The sequence below is a fragment of the Macaca fascicularis genome, chromosome 9 (genome assembly GCF_037993035.2).
Source record: "Macaca fascicularis isolate 582-1 chromosome 9, T2T-MFA8v1.1".
Classification (NCBI taxonomy): Eukaryota; Metazoa; Chordata; class Mammalia; order Primates; family Cercopithecidae; genus Macaca; species Macaca fascicularis.
Window position 1 is genome coordinate 74,703,188 of NC_088383.1, and position 25,644 is coordinate 74,728,831.

General features: G+C 54.1%; 1 protein-coding gene across 1 annotated transcript in view; it reads right to left on the minus strand.

The window, feature by feature from the left end:
• The window catches only part of CDH23 (cadherin related 23), a 338,832-nt gene that overhangs the window by 26,797 nt on the left and 286,391 nt on the right, over positions 1–25,644 (minus strand). The window contains 9 exon segments of the mRNA XM_065520923.2: positions 396–615; positions 2,822–2,967; positions 3,303–3,492; positions 9,978–10,085; positions 11,239–11,351; positions 14,912–15,028; positions 17,498–17,570; positions 22,385–22,512; positions 25,499–25,604. Of these exon segments, the coding sequence (XP_065376995.1) occupies positions 396–615; positions 2,822–2,967; positions 3,303–3,492; positions 9,978–10,085; positions 11,239–11,351; positions 14,912–15,028; positions 17,498–17,570; positions 22,385–22,512; positions 25,499–25,604 (1,201 nt within the window).

A 25,644-nucleotide genomic window follows, 5' to 3' on the forward strand; every position in this document is an offset into this window, starting at 1 on the left:
TTTATGTCTCCCAAACAAAAACTCTGGCCTTCCAAAGAAGACAAAGGGCTCTGCACCCTCTCTGCCTGTTCATGACCCTGAGGGTCCCAGCCACTTCTCAAGCCCTCTCTGCTGTTGCTGTGATCAGAGGCTAGGAGGGGTGGGGGTGACGGGGCCTTGGCAGCAGGTCCAGGCCACTGCCCCTGAGCTCTGGGGCACTGAAGGCAGTGGCCAGGTGTGGAGAAGGCTCTGCTGTGTTGAATGGCTCCAGCTGAGGAGGGTGCCTCATTAACAAGGGAGCCTGTGCCTACAAGTCCAGCAGACAGCAGTGGGGGACATGGGCTTCCCTCTCCCCCTGGCCCTGACCCAGGCCTGTGCCCACACACAGCACACAGCAGAAGCCCCCACGCCCTCACCGTGGATGGTGAGCGTGCTGGTGGAGCTCTTGGTGGGCGTGCCTGCGTCACTGGCGACCACCCGCAGCTGGTACTCGGCGATGCGCTCTCGGTCCAGCTCGGTGGTGGTGACCACCACGCCGCTGCTGCTGTTGATGAGGAAGTCCATGCGGGGCATGCCGACCGGCATGCGGTAGGACACCAGGCCGTTCAGGCCCTCATCGAGGTCGATGGCCACCACCTGAGGGCGAGGAGGGGCAGCATGAGGGCGGGGAGGGGACACTGGGACGGGTGCTTCTCCCCTAAGAAGTGCTCCCTCCTCCCTGCCAAGCCACACTTGGCTGCAGCCAAACACATCTGCTCCCCTCCAAGCCTTAGGCCAGGCCACTGTCCCCAGGGCACCCTCCCAGATGCTCTCTAAGGGGGTCGCACGTCAGCTGAAAGGCGTCCGGATGCACCAAGTGAGGCCGGCGATGGGGTGGCAGAGGGACTTTTTAGAATAAGAGCTCAGGTCTCTACAGTGCTTTCCCCCCTTCAGTCCCTGCTCTCCCCATTAGGAAGCCCTTCCAGGTTTGGAGCAGCTGTTCCAGCTTAAGGACCCCACCATTATCTGGAGTTCAACCACATAGAAGGCTGGATCCACAGGCTTTCCCTCCCCTGCTTTGCTTTGATTTGTGAGACAGCAACAACAAAAATAAAATGATATCAAGGGTTCTTTTTAAAAAGTCACTTGAGGATTTCATTATTATTATTTTTTAAAAAAGCTGTTTGCGGCCATGTACAGGCAAGCCTCCTCCCAAGTTCCTACACTGTTCTCATTTGCACCTCCAGCCCTGATCAGATTGCCCAACTCAAGACCCCGGTTCCCTGAACAAAGTTTTACTGAAGTGGATCCAAGGCATTTGGGGAAATGTGTAATAATAGCTAAAATAAGAGTTTGGGATTAAGCCAAGACTCTCAGGATTGGAAGACAATATCAAGGTCGTCTGATCTGTTTCATATCCAGCAAACTGGACAAGAGGTGTCTGGACTCAGCTTGAATGCTTTCCAGGACAGGGGGCTCAGTATTTTTACTTTACTTGAACACAGCTCTACTCCCCTGGAGAAGGCTCTTCTGCACAACCCGCAGAAATCTGAATCGCCTGAGGTCCTAGGTGGGACCAAGGAGCCACAGTTCAAGGGAGGGCCCTCATCCTGTACGTGAGGACAGTTTCCAAATTAAACGCTCCCCGCTCCTTCCTCTATGAACTCAGAAGTTGCATTGGTGGTCATCTTTCTTCGCCGGCCGTGAGCCCCCAGAGAACTGGGTTTGGGGGTTGACTCATTCTCACCCCGCCTCTCCTCTAGTCTGAGGGCGGGGACCGACTGCTGTTCCCTGGATTGTGGCGCCCCCTGCTGGGGGTTTGAGGACCCACCAAAGAACACCACCTCCTACTACAGATGAAGAAACTGAGGCACATCGGGCCTATGGGGCACCACCAAGCTCACTCCCTCTGGCATCCTGAGAAACAACCCCGTCTTCTTCTAATGGGAACAGGCTAACCTGATACGGCCATTGCGTCTCAGATATAAGCCCTCGTGACAGACACACAGTGATCACCACAGCTACCGTGTTTCCTGGGTCCAAGTTCCAGGGTGCTTCATACATGTGTCTGATTGAGTCCCCACAGCACAGCCAGGCAGGTACTATTATTGTCTCCATTTCACGGATGAGAAACTGAGACTCAGAGAGGTTAAGCAGTTTGCTCCAAGTCACACAGCACCCTGGTGCTGGAGATGGGATCCACACTCCTGTTGTTTGGACTCCACAGCCTATGCTCTTAAGCAGAAGGGTCTCCAGGGTTTCCAAACGGCCTCTGAAGGGCTGAGGTTTTGAAAGGACTTGAAACCCTGGATGTCCTCTCCCCTAAACCAGCACCTTCAGGATCCCCCTGACCAGAGGATGATGGAACAAGAGGCAAAGAAGCCAGGCCCAAGATCAGACCGTGCCTTGCTTGGCCACAGGGTCTTGGGCAAGTCTCTTTAGAGCCCTGCAAAGTGGGGAGAGGCCCCTCCACTGTAGTAGAGGGAGCTGATCCGGGGCTTATGGGAAGCCATGGGAGAGGCGGATGCCCAGGGCTACACTCATCTGGTCTTCTTTGTATTCTAGAACCATCTGCAGGCTTAGGGAATGGAAGTTCCTGGGCCAGACCTCCATAATCAGGTCCTGAGAAACTTGGACGTGACTTCCAGAATTCCATCTTGCCTCTCTCCCTCTCTCTCCCTCTGCCTTTGCCCATCTCACTATCCTTTCCTGCCACACTTCCCTCCACATCTCCAGAGCCTCTGTCCTTCAAGATCCAGCTCCTCCCCTGCCCCAGCTCTGCAAAGTGTTCAGCCTGGGCTAGGCCCCTCGGGCACCCACTGCCCACTTCTGGGCTGGTAGGAATGAGATGAGAGAGACTCACTTGGTAGATGGAGACCCCTGCAGGGGTGCCTTCAAGCACCTCAGCTACAAAAGGCAGGTTCTGAAAGGTGGGGTCATTGTCATTGAGATCCAAGAGGTTCACAAACACTGTGGCACTGCTGGTGGCTCTCAGAGGGGGCCTGCCACCTGGGGAGACCAAGGCGAGAAGGGGCTGAGGACGGGGTAAGATGGGTGCAAGAGAAAACGGACAGAAGAAGGCAAGTGGCGAGAGGGTGGCAGATTCAGAGCTCTCCGTCCCAGTGGCCCCTCCAGGAAGCAGCCTGGGCCTCACGGCTAGCCTCCCCCTCCCCCTCCGTTCCCTTGGGGTGCTCTGGGAGTCACAACTGGGGCGTGGGTATTACCCTACTCTTGGTGATCAGACATAGCCCTCCTGGGTGGGCCCAGGTCCCCCAGAGACCCAGTCACCAGGGATGCCCGCAGTCTAAGGTGTGGGGGCTGTGAGGGGCGAGAGGGGTCCATACAGTCAGTGACAGAGACGACGATTTTGCGCATCAGCTCAGCCTCGTGGGGGTCAGGGTTCTCCCGGTCCAGCATGGCATGGGTGGTGCGGATCTTGCCTGTGGTGCCGTTGAGGCTGTAGAACTTGTTGGGTGGCTGGATGCTGTACACCAGAGTGCCATTCTCCCCCAGGTCTGGGTCCACAGCCACCACCTGCCAGGGAGGGAGCAGACCCCTTCACTGAGCCGCGCCTGGGGAGGGTGTCTCTGGGCTGGCCGGGGGTATCTGAGCTCAGACGTTGGTCCTGGGGAGGGGACATCCTGGCTCCAGCCCAGGAAGTGAGCCTCCCTGCTGGGCCCAGTAGCGGGGTCTGAGAGGGATGGGAGGCAGGAGTTCTCTAGGGGAGGGGCTGGGAAGGGCTGCGGAGTCTGTACTCCAGCTGAGATTTTTGAAAGGATTTGAAACCCTGGATTTTGGAGACTGGGTTCCTCCTCATCAAACCCTCCCTTCCTTCCTTCCTTTCTTTGAAGCATTAGATTGTGACACCAGAGATGACAGGGCATGTGGAGGAAACCATGGCTGGGCCCCAGTTTCAGAATGCAGGACCCAGTTATCTGGGGCAGTTGTGGGGCTGGGGGAGTGTTGAGGAAGGAGAGGGTGGAGCTCCCTGGAAGGGAGGTACACCGTCCCTGATAAGGGGCAGGGTCTCAGGACTGGGCCTCAGACACTCTGGCCCCTTCAACTCCCCAGCCCACAGCCTTGTTCCCCACTTATAACCCCCATGTCATGAAGGGGTCAGTGCTCAGTGCCGCCCTAACCCAGGGGCGCTGAACCCCACAGCCTGCTGTCCCTTAGTGTCCCAGATCCCACACAGCCAGGTCGTAAACAAAAGGCAAAGGGCCCCCTGCAGCCTTTGAGGGCTCCCCGTCTTCGCTGAGGCCCCCTGTGTGCACGGATCCCCTGCTCTGTGGGGAAGCTCCCTCATCCTCCACCCGCCCTGCTTTCCACAAGGAGAAAGCAGAGCCCAGAGAGGCACAGGCCAGTCTCATGGTCACACAGCCCCAGCCATGGAGCTGACCCAGCTCCCAGCCTGGAGGCTCCTGAGGTGGCCCTTACCCCTCGCTCACCCCTGACCTTGCATTGCAGAGGCCACTGTGGCACCGGGGTGGACAAGACCAGTGCGGGGGAGGTGACCACAGTCCCTGGGGCCACATCAGGACAGGATTATTCTTAACTGCAGTACACTCGGTGGTGACAGCCAGGCTTGTCAGCTCCTTCATCTTACTTGATGTGGAGCCTTTTGTGGTTTGGCAGCAGAATCTGTCCCTCCTCTGCTTACTCCCCAGCCAGAGGTGTCTCTGGGGCCACCAGACCAGAACAGACAGACGAGCTGCCCCGGCTGAGTACTCCCATCTACCCTGTCCATGGCTCCTGGGGAGGCCGGGGAGAGAGAGGCTGATGCAGGGCTGAATGCTGTGGCGCCCTCGGCCAGCTGCCCCTTCAGAGGGGCGGGGGCAGCCCCCACTCCCACCCTGGACTGCTCAGCCCTCCTCTCCTCGGCCCAGCCTTGCAGCATCAAAGGGTAGGGGGGAGGGGAGGTCCCTGCCTTCCAGGCCTGAGGTGTCCTTATCTTGCTGTGGGCATGTTGCCTCAGTTTCCCTAGCCTCCATAAAGGGGACCCCAACACCCCCATTTTGCAAACAGGAGACGGGGCTTTTAGGTACTCCAGGCATAATTTAAAACAGGCCAAGTCATTTCACAGATGGACATAGAAGACCAGCATTCCTTGCGTTTTTACAATGCTTCTCTCAACAGTTTGAAAAGGGAGTTTTTTTTTTTTTTTTTTTTTTTTTTTTTTTAATTTGAGATGGAGTCTTGCTCCATCGCCCAGACTGAAATGCAGTGGTGCAATCTCGGCTCACTGCAATATCCACTTCCTGGTTTCAAGCGATCCTTCCACCTTAGCCTCCCAAATAGCTGGGATTACAGCAAGAGCCACCACGCCTGGTTAATTTTTGTATTTTTAATAGAGACAAGGTTTTACCATGTTGCCCAGGCTGGTCTCAAACTCTTGACCTCAAGTGATCCTCCCGCCTCAGCCTCCCAAAGTGCTTGGATTACAGGTGTGAGCCACCACACCCAGCCTGGGGGAGAGATGATTTTCTCCCTGTTTTATTTTTCTGGATGGGAAAACTGAGGAATAGAGCAGTTGAATCACTTGTTCCAGGCCAGGCCTGTTGCTGAACAGGCTGAGACAAATTTCACATGGGAGGTGGTTCTCCTCTTCTATTCCCTCTTCCTGCCCCCACCATGCCAGAGAGTGCCAGGGGTAGCTGCTTCCAAGTGACCCTGGTTGGGGCATGGGCACTGGTTTTGGGCCTCTTGGCCACTCTCTGGTCACAGGGTGGGTTGGGAGTACAGGAGAGGGCAGAGGGCTGTGAGCCCTCCTGCAGGCTCCCTGCTGGGCGATTTTGTAGAATCTCACCACTTTCCCCTCATTTATTTCCCATTTCACGCCCGTCATTTTTCTCCTGGCCTGACGGGGAATAATTCTCTGCTTCTCCCCTCTCCTTTATTTTGCTGGAGGGCTCTGAAAGGCTCTAAATCAATGCCCATCAGCCAGGTCCTTGAAGGCAGCTGCAGGAGCCAGAAAGGAGAGTGGGACCAAAACCTCCCTTGCAGACAGAGATGGCCACTCTGCCAGCGCACGCCTGTGCAGGTGGACCTCCTCAGTGCCTGCATGCCAGGCCACACCCGGTGCATGCAGATGCACACACTGCACCAACTCCAAATGCACCCAAATGAAGCCACATGTGGGAAGACACTTGTCTGCATGCAAGCTCTGAAAATCACTGGGGTTGCCTTGTGCCTCCGACTCCAGGGGCTATGGCCCATGCCATGCCTAGAGGGGGCTCTTGAGAGAGTCTTGGGCCACACGCCCTAGTCTCCCTCTGACAAGGAAGACCCAGCCACCGCCTGGCTGAGCTGGGGGGTTGGGGGAAGGAAAGGTAAGATATTCACCAGCTGAGTCAGTTCTCAACAACACATATTTTGAAATATTTTGAACACCTACAATGTGCCTGGAACTGTGCTAGGCAGTGTGGTTTGACAGTGAACAAGATAGGTGCGAGTCCATCAAAGGAAGCAGATGATGGTAATGATAGTGATGATAATGACAGCTACCATTTACTGACCACTCCCCATGTGCCAGTGCTTCCTATATCTCGGCTCAGTAAGCGCTGATCACAGCTCTATCAGGTGGGGACTCTTACTAGCCCTATGTTTTAGATGAGAATAACTGGAGCACAGAGAGGTTAAGCAACTTGCCCAAGGTCACACAGCTGGTAAGTGGTGTAGCTGGGGTGAGAACTTGGGCATTTTGGTACCAGAGGCTGCTGCTTAATCACTAAACCATGTGCCTCTTAATAAGCAAATAGCCTACCAAACAAATAAGCACAGATCGTGGGCCTAGCTCTGCAGGAAACAGAATTTGGAGAGGGGTCCAAGCTACTTTAGACAGTAGTCAGGGAGGGCCTCTCTAAGACAACTGATGTTTTAAGCTGGGACAGATGAAAGAGAATGAGCTGCCTATGGAAAGAGCAGGGGTCAGGGACGAAAGGGCTTGTACAAAAGCTCTGAGCTCGGGGAGAGTTGAGTGGGTGCAGGGAAAGGAAAGGCCTGTGGGTTGGTGATGGGTGGTAGTTGTGGGCGTGGGTGTGTGGGAATGGTGGGGTGGGAGATGAGTCAGATGGTGGGCCAGCCCCTGTTCAAATATCACCTCCTCCTTCTGTTACCTGAACCTCGGTTAGCCGTTCCCTCTGTAGCCACCTCACCTCACACTTTGGCCACAGACCCTACCTCATCCTAGGCCACTGTGAGGCCCTAAAGGCCCCAGGGGGTCCTCTCCAAGGTAATGAAGCATACCCATATATATACATACGAATGCACATATACGTTTTATGGCTATACAATTTGAAATAATTTTTATAACTTCCTTTTCAAAATATTTGGCTATGACAAACTTGACTAACGTTGAAGCTTCTTGATTTCTGATTTCCTGGCAATCATCATACGTAACCGGGAATTCCAGAAAATTCTGGAAAATTTTCAAGAATTCTAGAAAAATCTAACCTCCAATTTGTCCTCAAATGTAATGAAATTTTCACAAACACTAAATTTCATAGTTACTGAAACTGCTGTCTTTCATCTGATAGATGTTTCATATAACAAGTTTTAATTTTGATTTTGTCCTTTTCTCTTTGAACTTTCAAGCCATCACATTTATTTTTCAGGTCTCAAATACTACCCTGGGGCACTGAAAAGCTCGAGCCTGTGCCCACCAGACGCCAGCGGTGGAACAGCCACACCCGCTCTGTACTACAGATTGGGACGACACGGCTGGCTCCTCAGGGGTGACAATGGGGTGGACCCTGTGGGTTTTGTAGGTCTGGCAAGGACTCTGGCTTTTGCACAGGGTGAGATGGGAACCATTGGGGTTTGAACAGAAGAGTGACATGACACTCCCCAAAGGCAGGCAGGGCAGGAGCTTCCTTTTTTTTTTTTTTTTTGAGACAGGGTCTCACTCTGTCACTCAGGCTGGAGTGCAGTTGTGTGATCTTGGCTCACTGCAGCCTCAATCTACCAGGCTCAAAAATCCTCTTGCCTTAGTCTCCTGAGTATCTGGGACCACAGGGATGCACCACCACATCTGGCTACTTAAAAATTTTTTTTTATAAACGGGAAGTGGGGGTCTTACTATGTTGCCCATGCTGGTCTCGAACTCCTGGGCTTAAGCGAACTGCCTGCCTTGGCCTCCCAAAGTGTTGGAATTACAGGCATGAGCCACTGCACCCGGCCTGGTGTTGCTTCTTGTACCCTTAGCCAGACAAGCGTGGGGCCTGGCATGTAGTAGGCGTTCCCTGATGGCTTGTGGGTTTCCTGGAAAGTGAGGAGGCACTGCGCAGCAGGCCCCTGGTCCATTGTTCGTGCCTGTTCATGGCTCAGAAGGACTTGCGGAGGGCAGGAGACCTGGTGAAGGGCGTGGGGACCAAAGCTTGCAGATGCCCAAGGCTGTATGCAGTCCTCACCTGGCACACCCACTTCTTGTCTGCTGGGTATACTGTTTGATAATGGCAATCCAGGCTGGTGTCCTATGCAACCCCTTTCTCCCAGAGCAACCTTCCTCATCTGCCCCTCAGTTCCCTTTGGGAGGAATTTCCCAGAAACCTAAGGGAAAGGTGAGGGTTGACCAGAAGGTACTCAGAGGTGAGATCCAGCCCCAGCTCTTGGAATCCCTGGCTGGGGTGGGGAGAAAGTTATCCTGGGGCAGCACAGTGCCCACGAGGGGGCAGCAGAGAGCACCCACCAAAGAGCCTAGAGAGCTGTGTCAAAGGGTAAGGGTGATGGTTTCTAAACCTGGCCCTGGGCTGGAAGGAATTCCTCTACGGGACTTTGAAAAATCACAGATTCCAGATCCCTCATCTCCGCCCTATTCCATTGTGCCTATTCCAGTGCCAGAGCCATACCTGGCAGTGGCTCTGGATGGGAGAGGAGGTCAACCTGGAAGGAAGGACAAAGAGAGGGAGGGAAGGATTGGCCGTCATGCCTATCTTCCTTTCCACATGTTCACTGACGGCTGTCAGCTGGTGTGTGGATGCCCCCTCCCAGAGGAATAAGGACTGGGCCAGGTGGTTTCCAATCCCTTGTCTCCAAGTCAGACAGACCAGAGTTCGAGTCCCGACTGCACCCCTTACAAGCTCTGGGACCTTGGGCAAGCCTTCAAGCTCTAAGTCTGTCTCCTCCACGGTACAGAGGCAGCGGAATCCCTGTGCCATGTGAGATTATGGTGAGGAGGAGAGAGTTCCTGAGAAGCCGTCAGGTGAAGCTCAGGGCACATCCCAGCTGTTCAGTCAATGGCGCTACTGTGAGTTGTCAGGATTCAGGTCCCCCACAGGGCTGGGTGGGTGGCAGTGGGGCTGTTCCTGTGGGGACAAGCCTCCCCAAGTGAGGCTGTGTGGTGTACAGGATGTGGGGGAGAAGGTTGAAAAACGTGGATCTCCCAGCAGAGAAGATGGTATGGGACTGGGACCTGGGCTTTCTCAGTGTCCCCAGGATTCTGGTCTCCCCTGTGGATGCCCTGGCTTTGGCTGTGTCTCCCCTCTGCACCCTGAGTTGTGCACATTCCTGTGCATGAGCACACAACACACACAGGAGCCTGTGCAAACCTGGCAAACCTGTGCCAGAAAATTCCTGAGGTGAACAAAATCCTTGCTGGGCAGCCCTGGGGGCCAGCCTGTGGGGGAGCTGCAGGGCACAACAGTGAAAGAGAGGTGCTGGGGTGGAGCTGGGGCTTGTGCAGTGTAGGGGTGGCAGCTCTCCAGAGCAGGTGGCCAGAGTCCTGGGCTCTAAGGGCACGTGTGACTCGCAAGAGGAACCGGCCAGAGCTCCCCTGCCACTGTCCCTGGGCTGCCTGAATCTCCCTGTGACAAAGCCTGAGGCCTACTGACACTGGAGGCACCTTGATCTCTGACTGCCTTTCACCATGCAGGAGAACTGCTAGAACTCTATTGCAAGAGCCAGCTCAGAGGGACACAGAGTCCACCAGCCCCATATGGGCAGGCCTCCTGGGATCGCGGTGGGAGGGGCACACACCCCTGGGAAGGGCCGCCTAGCGGTTCTGCTGCTCTGCCACCACCTACCGTGGTCACGTCAGAGTCTGGGGGGGTCATCTCCACCAGGTTGATATAGTAGGGTGCATCCTTCCATGTGGGGTGGTTGTCGTTGATGTCCAGGAGGGTGATGTTTACCTGTGAAACCACAAGGGGCACTGGGAGATGCACCCAGCTGAGATGGGCCGGGGCAGGGCCTGCCAGGGGAAACATGCTCGGATGCCCACGGGCAATCTTGGCATTCATTCCGCCAGCTCCACCAACTTTGGAAGCCTTGGGCAGGGCCTGGGCTTTGGAGGACAGGAAGGAGCCAGGCCCCTTCAGGAGAGAGAGTTCCAGTGTTGTCCCATCAGGAGGCAGTGGAATGGATGTGATGACCCCTGAAATCCTTGCTGTGATCTGCGACTTCTCCCATCCCCGCCTCCAGTCTTGGCTGAAGGTGACTGACAGGGTGGGGGATCTAATAGGATCCCTTGAGCTTCCCCATCTCAGCTATAAGCCAAGCAATTTCTTTGCTCACCTGCCACCAGGTACATTATTTATAGGGCTGATTCATATTAGCAGGGGCCTCCCTTGACAGAGTAGGGCATTGGGGATTTTCACACCAAATCCCTGGCCACGCGATACCATCTCCAGCCTCTCTGGCTGGGTAAGGATGCAGTGGCTGCTGCAGGCTGGGTGAGGGCCACAGTTCTGAGGGTGAGCCAAAGAAACTGAATGGGGAACAAATCGGGGAGGTGGCTGGAGTGACTGTCAGCTGGTCCTCCCGCTTCCTCTCTCACAGAGCGCTTCTCACTTCCCCCTTCACTTCTGCAGCCGAGAGCTCATTCAAGGCCCCCACATTTCGTTCCTCTAGCTTTCTACTCTCCGGGGCACATCAGTCGGGGAAGAACAAGCCCCCAGGAACCCTCCAGGGCCCTGCTTCCTGCTCTGAGCTGCTCTTCCTCACAGGAATGCCTGCTTCTGCTCTGTCGGCCGGTGCCAAGCACGGAGAGGCCTATAGGGCTCATGCCTTCTGCCACCTGCCCTCCTGGATTTTTAGGGGCAGGAGAGAAAGTATTTCATTTTGCTCCTCCCAAGGGCCCTACATTCCTGGTAGTGACGCCTTTCTTCCCCACAGCCGCGGTGGCCCCGGGGACTGACCTCTGCCGCTGCTGAGTTCATTTTCGCCCCCTTGCTCACTCTCACAAAGCCTCACACTGGCTGAGGACATGGCGGTCCAGAGGTACAAGCGGGGAGCAGCAGCCTGGCTGGCGAGGGGAACTGGGGCATGGGAGGGGAGCACACTCACGGTGGCGATGCCAGTTTTCTGGTTGTGGCCCACACCCCCGTCCACTGCGCGAACAATCAGGATGTATTCAGACTTGGTCTCTCGGTCAAGCAGAGACGTGGTGGTGATTTCCCCTGCCAGAGAGAGAAGTGGGTGCGTGAGAGGCCTTGGGTGGGCTAGGGAGACAGTGAGGGAAGGAGAGAGAGTGAGAACGTGCATGAGAAATGTTAGCAGACTACCATGATCTGGCAGCCTGGATGTGTTCCTGAGATGGTGCTTATCACAGTGGGAGACGGGAGAGCTCCCATGCCTTGGGAGCCAGCTCCCCAGAGCTGGGCAATGTAACCCCACAGGGAGGAAATATTTGCAGATGTGGGAAAATCTAGACTGATTCTCAGGGTAGGGGCTGGAGAACAGGGCAGGAGGGCCATTAGGCCTTGAGCTCAGTCACAGATCACCTCTTGTTTAGACTTTTGACATTATCTTACTGGCTTTATCACCTGGAGCTAGGTACTTCAATCCTCTGTGCCTCAGTTTCCTCATAGGGTCCAAAGGGAACCATAATAGGACCTACCTCATAGGGCTATCATGGGGTTAATTTAATTAAGATCATGGAAATCTTAGAACAGTGCCAGGCACTGTTTATTTATATAGTCACAGAAATACAATGACAGGAAAGAAAAACACCAGGTGTTCACACGCGTTCTAACTTATGACTCATTACTGGACAGTTCAACCTATCCAGCCTTATCGTGCATTGATAATTAATAGTTATAAAACAATTTCCTAATTACATTGTGAACAGCATAATTACATGGCCTCGAATTTTTTTAGCATGCTAAATCTGAACAATTAAACAAAATTTTTTGTTCACCTGTATTTGGTCTTTCTTTGTATTTTGGTGTAACTGAAATTTACCAGCACACCCTGATAGTGGTGTGCTGGTAAATGTTTGACAACTGGCTCCCAAAATTTAAAAAAAAAAGGCATTTTCCAACTTCCTTGGTGTAAATAGCCCCAGCAGGGCCCATTTTAAGCTACCAACTTGATGGTATTGAATATGGAGTTCACAGCTGAGAGCCTCGCTAGCTCTTGGGAGCAGGGTGAGCCAGTCCCAGCAGACTTCAGCAGTCACTGCAGCCAGGCCATTCACCAGCTCGCATCAGCCATGGGAGAGCGCCCACGTGGTGAGGATGTGAGACGTGGATTTGAATTCTGATTATGGACCTTCCCAGATGCTTGGCCTTGGAAAATTTTAAATTTTTGAAGCTTCAGTTTTCTCATCTATAAAATGGAGGTTAGTGTGACTTCCACGCAGAGCTGTTGTGAGGTTAAAGTAATTCTAGGTGAGGCTCCCAACACTCTGAAAATGACTGTTTCCTTCCACCGGACTGTGAGCTTTCCCCATGGGCAGGGCCTGTGTGCTATCCATCTTTTTATCCCCATTGCCTGAGCTGTGTGACCTGGGGCAAGTCGCTTAACTTCTCTGTGCTTGGTTCTTTCCACCATGAAACAAGGCAGCTGGGCCAGATTGCCTTTAGGACTGCTTCTACCCTGACAGTTCCCTCCGTGGCATGCTGGCTTGCCCTCTGGTCTGTGCAGGGCTGAGCAGGGAGCTGGGAGTGGGTGACAGGGCAGCTTAGGTGCTAAGGCCAGGAATGGAAGACTCACAAAGGTCTGCCAAACAAGCCACATTCTCTGCCAGGGTGGTGTCGATTAATTGGCAGGGTGAGGAAGAAATTAATCTAAAAAGTTTTAAACATGAACTCGTCGGCATGATAGATGGCCTCTCCTGTCTGGGAAATTAGATCCAATTAAGGCCACCTCCGTGGAGCAGGCCTGGCTAATTTGACCGAGGAGCTCAGAGGAAAATGCTTACACCTTTGGAGCCAAAGTCTTGTTAAGGCAGCAAGAAAAAGTCTGTGTCATTAAAGGCCCCAGGTGGAGCTGGAGCCCTGACTGGGGAGGCAAGGGCAGGGGTGGCTGAAAGGTCAGGGAGCTACTCATATAATGGAAACTTTAATGTTTGGATTCTGGATCAGAAGTTCATGCTCTGTGAGTCCTCAGTCAGGTTACTTAACCTCCCCAGTGGCTCAGCTTCCTCATCTGGAAAATGGGGATAAGGCTAGTACCTGCCTCACAGGTGAGGAGGGCAGAATGAGATGCTGCTGCTCAGAGCCCTTGGAACAGTGCTGGGCATGTGGTTCATACTCATTCATGACATTACTCTGAGACCCCTGGGAATGAGGGCTCACTGTGGGGGACACTCCTGAGAGCAGAGAGGAAGGCCCCCACTTTCTCAGAGATAGAAAAACAGGCTCACAGTGGCCCTGGGTCCCCTTCCTCAGTCTTTGTACCCATCAGAACCGGCCATCTGCTCCCCAAGCCTCCAGGAAAAGGGTACAAAAAAGGGATTGAAGGCTGACTTCCACCGCGGAGGGATGGATAGCAGGAAGAGCTAATGCCCTGCTGGGTCACTGACCACCTGCAGCAGGGATGGCCAGTGTCCACCAAAGATCCCTGCTTCCTTTCCAGGGGATAATTATTACTTGGATGTGACTGCCAGGCAGGGCCTGGCCCATAACCTCCTCCTAGTCCGATAACCCATGCTCTCTTTTCCCTTCAGCAGTGACCTTGGAGCCACAACATGGAAGGGGCCTGGGCCCCAGAATCATCATGTGGAAGGCTGTCACTCAACATCTGCCTGGGTTGACTATATGAATTAGAATTTCTATTGTCTCAAGCCACTGAGATAGGGTGTAGCTGTTTAGCATCAACAGTTCCTTTAACTCATACAGAAATAGATATTGGAAGTGGGGTGCCTTGCATGCCCACTAAGCTGACTGGGAATGTCATTAGGTCAGGGCCATGTCTTATACCTTCCTGTACCCCAGCACCTGGCACAGCACCTGGCTCAGAGCAGCCCCCACCCCAATTTCTGAATGAACATATGAACGAATGTACAGAGGTCCCCAATTCTTCCCCAGGCCTGGCTGAAAAGCTTGGGTCTCTTGCTGCTTCTTTCTGCCCACTTTTTCTCCCAGCTTCAAGGGAGAGAGAAAACTGAGGAATGTACATGGAGAGATGAAGAAGAAAGAAGAGAGTTACATCCAGGGGATGGTGGAGTCAGGGGATGGGAGCTTGGGGCAGGGGGCTCACAGGTGAATAAATAAAAGAGAACAATGATAGTAATATTTTTAGCACTTATTGTGTGCCAGGGACTATTCAAAGTGTGTTCCCTGTTATACATCATTTAATCCACACAGCAGCCCTAACATGATCTTCCTCATCTTACAGCTGGGGAAACTGAGGCACACATCTGTGTAAGAAGAGGAGCCAGGCTTTAAGAATGAGGTCAGGAGCTGAGGGAGGGGGACACTGAGGCTTTAATAAAGGTGTTCCTGAAAAAGGATGTGTTAACCAGCTGTTTGTAAGATGGAACACATTTAAAACATAATACAACTCTTCACCCTTGAAAGACATTCTTCCCTGGATCAATTCACGTTGTGATTTTTTTGGGTAAGATCAGTAATCACACTCAAATTAATATTTCAGGGATTACACTGGTGCTCAAAGTTGGCCTGCTCAAAACTGAAAGGAAGGAGACCTGGGCCCAGAGGCTGGTTCTGGGGTCGGGTATGGACAGTCAGCCTCAGGGTGTGGGGGACCAGGGTGCTTGGGGTCGGGGGCTCACCTGAGCGGGCGTTGATCCGAAACTGGGCGGAGCCTTCCAAGGAGTAGATGATGGACTCCTGGCCGTACTCCCGAGAGCGGTCCAGGTCTGTGGCATTTAGGAACAGCACCGTGGCTCCTTCAGGGGGAAAAAGGTGGGGGCAGGGGGTGCTGCTCACGCTGGGCCCCTGAGCTCATGGCCCCAGCCCTGGGAGCAGCATTTGCGCTGGCCCAAGAGGAGGACATGGGACCCTCCCAGTGACCAGCTCTCAGGGAGGTGGGAGGCCTGCCTGTTGGGACACCCCAGGGATGAGGGCGGCTCAATCACCATTGTTGGAGCCCAGATCGCTGGGCTGGGTGGGGATGAGGCTCCATGAGATGCTTAGGGATGGACTGGGCCCTCTGGTGTCTTCCTGTCTCCCCAGCCCCTGCCTGGCTGGACACTATATTAAATACACTCAGATTGGCCAGCTTTTACTTGGAGTCAAAAGACAGGAAGCTCCATACTAAATTATTCTATATTTACTATATTCAATTTTATTCTAGTTTTATCTCATTCACAGGGGAATTTATAAGGGTTTGTATTTTCTCCTTAAGGTTCAGTTAAGGCCTTCACCTTTATTTCCAGTTCCGTGAAATCCTGACTCAAGGGATCAGCTTTTCCAGCCACTCTGTCCAGACCCTAAGAGCAGCTTGTCCTGCAGCTGTGCCCACCAGGGCTGCTGGCTCCAGCCTCTCCCGCCACCCAACTACCAGCTCTGGCCAAGTGGCGAGGAGGTCTGGTACACAGGCTCCTGGAATCTTCACATCCAGACTGGAACCCGCAGGGCCTCTGCAGGCGCCTTCACCTGCCTGCACATCATTTCCTCCCCTGGGACCGGGTCTAAAGACACCATCTAACTTGTGGGTTTGCTGCTGGGATCCTGAGGGATAAAGCATGGAGGCCACAGGCTGAGCCCCACAGGGAGTTCCACTGGGCTGCAGGGCTGGTGGTGACCATCCAGCAGATGAATCAGCAGTCCCGAGGGGCAAGGGGCCAGGCAGGTCATTGTGGCCCTGTGGTCCTGGGTCCTCAAATATGACCCTCAGGTCTGCCTTGAGCAGGAGGACAGGCACATGAGCCCTAACATACCCCTGAAGACAATTAAGTGCCATAGTGAAGGCCTCTCCTTGACAGACTCCCCAGGGATGGTGGAGAGTGCTGGGTGTGGCTCTTTAGCAGTGACATTCTCCAGGCGATGCCTGACTAGGACAGGAAGGGTAGGCTGGGTACAGCCCAGCACCCACCCAGCTCATTGTCAGCTGCCAGAGTGGTACCCAGAGGTTCTCTTTAGAAGGGCTTGTGGTGTCAGGGAAGACTAGTTCTGACTCCACCATCCCTGGCTCTACCATCCCTGACTCCACCAACCCTGACTTCACCATCACTGGCTCCACCACCACAGGCTCCACCATCCCCTGACTCCACCACCCCTAACTCCACCATCCCTGACTCCACCACCCCTGACTCCACCATCCCTGACTCCACCATCCCTGACTCCACCATCCCTGACTCCACCATCCCTGACTCCACCACCCCTAACTCCACCATCCCTGGCTCCACCACCCCTGACTCCACCATCCCTGACTCCACCACCCCTGACTCCACCACCCCTGACTCCACCATCCCTGACTCCACCACTCCTGGCTCCACCACCATTGACTCCACCATTCCCTGACTCCACCATCCCCTGACTCTACCATCCCTGACTCCAGTGTCTCTAACTCCACTGTCCCTGACTCCACCACCCGTGACACCACCACTCTTGACTCCACCATCCCTGGCTCCACCACCCCTGGCTCCACCACCCCTGGCTCCACCATCCCTGACTCCACCATCCCTGGCTCTACCATCCCTGACTCCAGTGTCTCTAACTCCAGTGTCCCTGACTCCACCATCCATGACTCCAGCATCTCTGACTCTATTGTCCTTGACTCCAGCCTTCCCATCTCCTTCAGCCACTGCAGCAGTTCCTGACATGGGTGTTTTCCTTGCTGGGATCATTTGCTCTGAGGGTAAGGGCGAAGCTGCCAGCCTGCCCTGAGGGCAGAACAGATCCCTTGGAACCTGAGTGTAGAGCTGGTGGTGCTAGGTCTGCAAGCTGAGCCCTGCAACCTGAGCCTGGCCCAGAGATTAGCCTGTCAATCGCATCCTCACATAGGAACACATGCCATGCTGTAAGGCCACTTCTCTGAAATCACGGCCCCTGGGACCTGCCTCTCAGTACTGTAGTCTCAGAGCCCTCTGCACACTTGGGACTGTTTAATCAAGATTGCTTAATTAATCATGGATCATTATTCTTTCTCCACTAGACTATAGTTAAAGGAGAGCAGGAACCAAGTGCCCAGCACAGCACCTGCACATAGTAGGTGCTCTGTAACTAGCTGTTAGCTGGCAGGTAACTAGATGTCTCCAAAGGCTCCCCGATTTGTCAAGGAGCTTGGCTGGGGAAAGAGAAGGCCATGGACCTCTCAGAATTTGTGTGCAGAGCCGGAGTCTGCACATCCTGGGTGCCGTGACTGCTGGCTGCCTACCTTCATGTGCCCCCCACCCCCCGACCTGAGCCTGTACCGGCCATGATGTTCTCCACCACGGAGACGAAGTAGGCGGGCTTGCTGAAGGTGGGAGGGTTGTCATTCTCATCCTGGAAGGAAAACAGACAGGTTGCAGGAGCCAGGGAGGCAGGTGGCTGGCCGGATGTCTAAGGTGGGCACCAAGGAGTTAGGCTAGGCCAGGCTGGCACTAAAGAGCTCTGGCCTCTCCGTATAACCAGAGCCAGGTGAAGTGTCACAGGCAGTCAGGTAACCCTCTGGCAGGCTACAGTTCTAGGAGGTAGGACCAGCCCTGGGGAAACATGCAGGCCTCAGGAAGGGATGGGGAGGCCCAGGGAGAGGGAGTGTGCCGGCAGCAGCTGGGCCTGCCAACAGCTGCCAGGTCCCCAGCCTCCCCGCTGGTCCTCCAGCTGAGCCCCAAGCTCACTCCAGCACTCACACCCCCAGCTCCCATGCTGAAAATGCCCACTTGGACCCCTGTGTAGGTCCACCAGGATGATGACAAAAGCTTCTAGGACTCTCCCCAAAGATACCGAAGTATGCAGGGGCAGGTCAGGGTCAGGGGGTTCCCAGAGCCCAAACTCTGGCCCTGGGCTGGCTGCTGGCAGGTACAGCTAGACTCCTCCTTGCACACAAGAACAACGGCTCTTCCAGCCCCTGGGCCACCCCTGGCCCAGAGCCCCACCCCTGTCAGTTCTAAAGCAATAGCTCTTCTAGCCCAGCCTTCGCCAGTGGCCAGAGGATGGTGTTTGGCTGAGGGGCTGAGCCTGGTGAGGTGGGGTGGGCAGCTTCTGCCTCCTCCTACGCATCCCCCAACTCCTCCACACCGCGGCCCTTCCTCTTCAATGAGAAGAGGCTTTCCTGCCCTTTAATACTCTTATCCTCACTGGACAAGAATTGCAATCCCTCAACAAGAATTCCTCCCTGCTTACTTCTTGGAGGAAGCCTCCCCAGCCCACTTGACTCATGATCATCTCCCCTTTCCCAAGAGTCCAGTGCGGAGCTCAGGAGTCAGGCTGAGTCCCGGCACTGCTGGCCAGTGTTTATGCTACAGTCTTCAGCAGTTCCTGTTTGTTTGCTAGTGCAAATAGGAGTTCCATGACAGGGCCTGGCTTCTCGTGGAACTGCGAGCTCTTAGAGGGAAAGGATCCTGTATGAAGCCCCCTTTGCTGGAGTCCCTGCTGATGGAGCAGCCATGAAAGATGGGGGCATGCTATCTGGCTGCACACCCCTTGGGACATCCGAGAATCTCAGCCTGCTAAGATTGTGGGTGCCCAGAAAGGAGTGATCCTCTCTTTCTCCAATCCGTCCCTTGGCTCTGGATGGCACCCTGGCTCACGCTGACCTGCCCCTCTCCCCAGATACCCAGTAGTCTCAGGATTCCCCTGATGTCCAATGCCCCAGCTGCATGCCTGGGCATCTTCCCCGTCCCTGGTGCGGGTGCGAGTGCCCCATATACTTATACATTTAAGCTTCTGCCTGGCTGCACGAAACGGTGCGGAGAATGTCAGTGACAGAGCATGAGGCAGAAACTTATTAGCGGTGATATTTCCCTGGATCTTGGCGCTGCATTTGCTATTAGTTCTAATTCAGCGGCTCGCTCTACAAAAGCTTATTGTCCCCTAATGGGAAATCTACAAACCGAGTTTGACTTCTTTATTAAAAACCAACAAGCAGTGGATGAAAAAGAATCACCTGGCCCCTCCGGCCCCTCCTCCTCCTGGAGCCCCGTGGTTTCCATCTGCCTCTCCCTTACCCCAACCTGTGCAGGAAATGCTGCCATCCACGACTTCATTGCTGCTGGGTTTTTAAATTCCAATTGGGAGAAAATCCTTTTTGTGGAGGGAGGAGGCCGCTTAGCTGAGTGACAGCTACTTAAAAGCCAGCCACGTGCAAAATCAGCCTGAAGGCGGTGACCTTTTCAAGTGTGGTCCTCAGACACAAGTGACTGTGCCATCCAGAGGCCCTGCTTGAGAGACAATGTTCACTCACAGCAAGGTGGCACCTGTCTTTGTTGCCAGACTCTCCGGCTGCCCCAGGGTTAGGGTGGACTCCAAAGGGAAGTGCAGGGCCCCTGCTGGTCCCTGGGATGCCTTTGAGGGAATTTGAAAATAGGGTCCCTTCTACTAGGCCACTGTGGTTTCCTGCCAGGGCACACCCTGGCTTGCCAAGTGCAAAGTGAGGCGGATTCTTACCCCCACCCACCTCCTCTGTGGTCTCAGGGAGGGAGGCTGCGGATCACACTTTTGTTCGCAGGGGCAAAAAGGGAGTTCAGTCCCTTCGCCTTCCTCTCCCTGCGTGCTCTGGTCCCTTTGAGGGGGGCTGAGGCACAACAAGATGCTCCGGTCCCTGCCTCAGCTGAGCTACAGGTTGGGACAGGTCTGGGGTTTGGGGCAGAGCTCGGGTTTCAAAATCTCATGAGGGTGGGTCTCTGAAGGCCTTGCTCCTCAAAGTGTGGTCCCCTGACCAGAAGCATCCACATCACCTGGGAGCTGGGAGGACACACAGAATCCTAGCCCTGCCTCAGACCCACTAAATAAGAATCTGCCTTTTAATGAAATCCCCAGGGAATTCCAGGGCCCAGGGAACTTTGAGAAGCTCTGGTCTCAGTCATGTGTGGATAGGGATGACCAAGGTTCCAGGCCTGTGGCTGTGGTGGAAAGAATATCAACATGGGAGTCATTCAGGTCAGGGTTTAAGTCCCAGCTCTGCCAATAAGGAAGAAAGGTGAAGAAAGAAAGGCACTGGTGACCCTGGGTCCTCCTGGAGCCTCAGCCTCCCCATCTGTAAAGTGGGACTGAAAGGGACTGGGTCATGTGAAGCGACCTGGCACATTGCTGGAGCTCAGCACAGTTTAATTTCCATTTGGCTACTTAGGTCTGTCCAGCCCCGGGCTAGCCAGAACACTTAACTTATTTCCCTAGACCTCCCTTACTCTTACCCTCTCCAGCATCCACTCCCCAAAGCCTGAACGGCTCCCTCTCTGCCTCAGCCCACTCACGGGCGCTCCCATTTGCACTAGCGACAGGCTGGGGCACGGGTGTGGCTGCTGTTATGCATGGCTGTCTTATTGGCTGTAATGACAGCCAACATTCCAGGTGCCAGGTGCCAGGTGCCACCTGCACAATCCCATTTCATCCTCACAAAAATATCATGAGGCAGGTACCACGATTATCCCCATTTTGCAGATGAGGATGTTGTTTCAGAGACCCAGGCCACACAGCAAGAGGGTAGCAGAGCCAGGTTTCAGACCCATATGCCTCCACGGCCACACCCGTCTTTCCACTTGGTGTCTTCTTGGGGAGTGGAGCAGGATACACAGTCACCTTCTTGTCCTACTGGGGACCCAGCACAGAATTCACTGCCTCCTTGTGCAGAGCAGCATCCTGGCTGGTTGAAAGCGACGGGTGGGTTGGTCAGGGTTGTGAGGGTAGCTAGGATTAGAGGAGGCTTGGGGGCTGTGGTCAAGTCTGGGAAACTAAGGCCAGGTTTGGGTGATGTGGTCTGGGTCGGGCCATGGGGTAAAGAGTGCCAGCCATGGTCATGACTGCCAGGGGATGCATTCTTGTTCCCTACCCTCGCTGTTTCTAGGTGGGAGGTTACAGGTTTGAGTCAGGTGGTTTTTTTTGTTTTGTTTTGTTTTGTTTTGAGATGGAGTTTTGCTCTTGTTGCCCAGGCTGGAGTGCAGTGGCGCAATCTTGGCTCACTGCAACCTCTGCCTCCAGGGTTCAAATGATTCTCCTGCCTCAGCCTCCTGAGTAACTGGGATGACAGGCACCCGCCACCACACCTGTCTAATTTTTGTATTTTTAGTAGAGACGGAGTTTCACCATGTTGGCCAGGCTAGTCTTGAACTTCTGACCTTGTGATCACCTTGGCCTCCCAAAGTACTGGGATTACAGGTATGAGCCACTGCGCCTGGCCCAGGCCGGTTTTAAGGCTTCTGAAGATCTCCTGATCCCTGTCCTCCTTCCCCTGACACTCCCTGAAGCCTGAGGTGCCAGGCATAAGGACTCCAGAAGCAAGGCCCCAACTCTCTGCCCTTCCTTTTGCTATCCTGGTTCTGCACAGCCTCACTCTCCTGGCCACCCCTAAATTCTGCTCCCATGTGGCCATCTGGAGGGCTCCCCTGTCAGGCATCACACTGACTTTCCCATCATTCCAGCTCCATCCTACTCAGCAAGCAAATAGGGTTCCCGACCCAGACAAGGGCCTCTCCACTTGGGAGCTGGCCCTGGATCTTCAGCCTCAGGTTGAGAAGAAAGAGCTTGTTAAGGCCTGGTGTGGGGCAGTGGCAGAGGCTGCTGGTGAAGCTGGCTGTGAGAGGAAGGCTCTCCAGCATGCCTGCTCCAGGGGCAGATTTTCCTGAGCTTATGTCAAATCACAGCGCATCTCCGAACCTGACAATCTGATCTAATCCTCCCGGAGCCGATAATGCACTAACTCTTCCATCAACACGCATTCGCTGTCTCTCACAGATGGGGAGGGGGGCAGGCAGTGTGTGTACAGGTGTGTGTGGGGAGGTCTCCATGCGGAGGGGCCCATTGGTCCCGCTGTCATGCCACACTCTGCATCCCGGTGTGGCATGGGGCAAACGAACCAGCGTGGAGATGGATTCAGCAACTGATAATTTCAGACACAGAAAGCACTGACACAGAATGCTTGATATTCATGTCAGACAAACTGTGGCTTGGTTTCAGACCCCTTTAGATCTTCAAAGGAGTGGAAAAGGGAAGAAAAAAAAGAAGAGCAGGATAGGGAGAGAGGGAGAAGGGAGAAGATGACCTTCCAGTAATTCTCCCGTTCTTCACAGAACGCAGCCATAAATGAAGGAAGCCCACGACATTTCCTCCTCACCTGACTCTCAGCTCCTGGAAGGGCAAGGCCAGAGGCCCTGGGTACTTACAAATACCTCGATGGTGACAGGGACGGTGCTGTTGAGAGGGGGGTTTCCAGCATCCTTGGCCATGACTGTCAGATAAATCAGCCCATTGGATATCTGTTCATAATCCAGGGGGCGACTGACGCTGATCACTGAAATGACAGGAACAGGCCAGATCCCTCTGTAAGCAGACTTGAGATGCCCGTCCAGCCAGGGGTCCCCTTTGGGCAAAGAAGGTATGGCTGGCATGGCCCGGGCCAGCTCTGGCTTGTTTTCTGAACACCTGGACCCTCACCATCTCGACTGAGGTTTCCTGACTGCCTGAAGTGTGTTGGACCCTGTGCGGAGCCCATGAGGTGATAGCCGGTTTGGTGGTAATGTAAGCCCCACTTTTACAGATGAAGAAACCAAGTTCAGAGACGTTCAGTAACTTGCCCAAGGTCACACAGCTCTCAACTCAATAGAGTGGGGAGATGAGCTCCAGAACCCAGGCTCTTTCTTAGTAGGCACTCCTGCCTGCTTGTCTGTCTGTCTGTCTCACTCACTCATCTGGCACTTTATGGATTTCCCCTCATCAGTCTGGAAGCTGCTCGGAGGACAGGGTCATGCCTCGGGCCCTGTAGCCCTCCCTGTCACTACTCCTCTCTCCAGGTAAGCACAGAGTTCCCCAGTTGTTGCCCAGCACTGGGGATGCCAGGGAGGACCAGGCAGTGGGGTGCAGAAGGCAGGACCCTCCTCAGTCTCCTCTAGCCCTAGTTCTCTAATCTTCTTCCCTCTCTTCTCCTTTATTTATTTTTATTCATGAAGTTTTCTTTGCAGAAGCAGAGTCTGGCTGTGTTGCCTAGGCTGGTCTCGAACTTCTGCTTCAAGCAATCCTCCCGCCTTGGCCTCCCCAAGTGCTACGATTACAGGTGTGAGCCAACTGCCCCTGGCGTCTCTCTCTCTCTTCTCTTCCCTCCATTTCCTCCCCACTTTATGCTATGGGCTCTTCATGCCCTTCCAGTCACCTACTCTGGGCACCGTTTAGACCCCATGGGGAGGTACTCAGGGTTGGGTGATGCAGACCTTACCTTCAACAGAACTCTGTTTAGAGGTGGGTGAAGAACCCTAACGCCAAAGGCAGACCCAGGCTGAGAGGCAGGATTTGCAGGGAGCTAAGATAGATGCCCCTGCCCTGAAATATCCCCACCACTGCACATGCCTGAAGTCTCTCCATTAGTACTTGTTGGTGCTAAGCCATTGATTCTCAACTGGGGAGGGAAGGCATATTGGCTTGGGAGTAGGGGGCATGGGAGGTCTTAGAAGGCATTACAACAATATTAAATTACACCTTTCTATTTGGAAAAGGGAAACAAGATTATTGCTTTAGTAATATAAAATCTAAGTGGGATTCTTCTACTTGAGAGGAGGATGAGGTATGGAGGCAGGCAGAAGCATGGAACTTTTAAGTTTTTGAAAGAGGGATGGGCCGGGCACGGTGGCTCACACCTGTAATTCCAGCACTTTGGGAGGCCGAGGCGGCCAGATGGCTTGAGGTCAGGAATTCAAGACCAGCCTGGCCAGCATTAGCAAAATCCCATCTCTACTAAAAATACAAAAATTAGCTGGGTGTGGTGGCACGCCTATAATCCCAGCTACTCGGGAGGCTGAGGCAGGAGAATCATACGAACCCAGGAGGCAGAGGTGGAGGTTGCAATGAGCCGAGATAGAGCCGCTGCACTCCAGCCTGGGTGACAGCATAAAACGCTGTCCAAAAAAAAAAAAAAAAAAAAAAAAAAAAAAGAAAGAAAGAAAAGAAAGAAAGAAATAAAGAGAAAGAAAGAAAGAAAGATGGATGTAGATTTCATAAAGAATGCAATTTGTTTTCTTTGTTTTTTTTTTTTTTTTTGAGACGGAGTCTCGCTCTGTCACCAGGCTGGAGTGCAGTGGCGCGACCTGGGCTCACTGCAACCTCTGCCTCCCAGGTTCAAGTGATTCTCCTGCCTCAGCCTCCCAAGTAGCTGGGATTACAGGTGCACACTACCACGCCTGGCCGTTTTGTATTTTTAGTAGAGACAGGGTTTTGCCATGTTGGCCAGTCTGGTCTCAAACTCCTGACCTCAATTGATCTACTGGCCTCAGCCTCCCAAACTGCTGGGATTACAGGCCTGAGCCACCTCTCTGATCAGAACTGCAATTTCTACAATGGCATTTCTCTGAACAAACTGTGGGGCAGTGGGAGGAGTGAGCACTGGACCTAGAGTCATTCAATGCACATCCATCCCTTCTGCCCTGAGGGCACCTAACCCTGGCTCCAGGAATCAGAGAAGCTTCCCAGAGGAGGAAGTGTTAAATGAGCACTTAAAGCTAGCCAGGGGCTACACACTGGACAGCCAAAGCAAGGCGGGACCAAGGGGCAAGGAGGTAGCGCTTTCCTGGCAAAAGGAACACACTTTGCAAAGACATGGGAGTGAACACCAGTAAGGGGAGACAAGTGTCAAAGTGTTCGAAGAGGCTGGACTCTGGTGGGGGAAGGGCTGCTGAGAGTTGAGGCTCGCAAGGCAACCAAGGGCCAGACCACACAGGGACTTGGTGCCAAGCTCAGCAGCTTTGCTGGGTGAGCTCAGGCAAGTTGCTCCGTCTCTGGGCCTTAGCTGCCTCGTCTGAAAAACAAAGTAGTCTCTCTTGGGATCTTGGAGCTTGAGGTTGCTGCTGCTATTTCCTGCCAGGGCTCCAGGGATGGGGACCCACAGTAGGCAGCAGGGCATGGTACAGAGTGCCTGGCCCCACAGGGCCGCCCAAAGGGTAGGGAGCCTTGGCTAATGAGCTTCCATCCCACGGACCTGCCCGCAGCCTTGGTAAGAAACAGAGAGCCCCAGAGATTCTGTTACCATCACACTTCTGGCTCGATTGCAGGGCTGGCCATGGCCTGAGAACCAGAGAGAGATCCCGCTGATGAGAGACACAGATGTTGACCCTACGGAAGGGCGACTCAGGCCACATCCCGCTCCAGCCCCAGGTGCTCCGGGCAGCTTCCTGAGTAGCCCAGGGTGTCAGGGAGACACAGGGTGCCCGCCCCACCCGCACAAGGGAGGTGTGAGTACAGAGAGCCCCCCAGCCCTCCTCCTGGCTGGGCCCCGAGTTCTGCCCCACACCTACCTCCATAGCCCTCATACAGGCTGATGTCGAAGTAGCTGCCAAAGGCAGACGCACTGACAATGCTGTAGGTGATCTGGTTGTTGGGAGGGGAATCTTCATCTGTTGCCTGGAAGGAAGAGGGCAGACAAGAGCCATGAGCCTGCAGG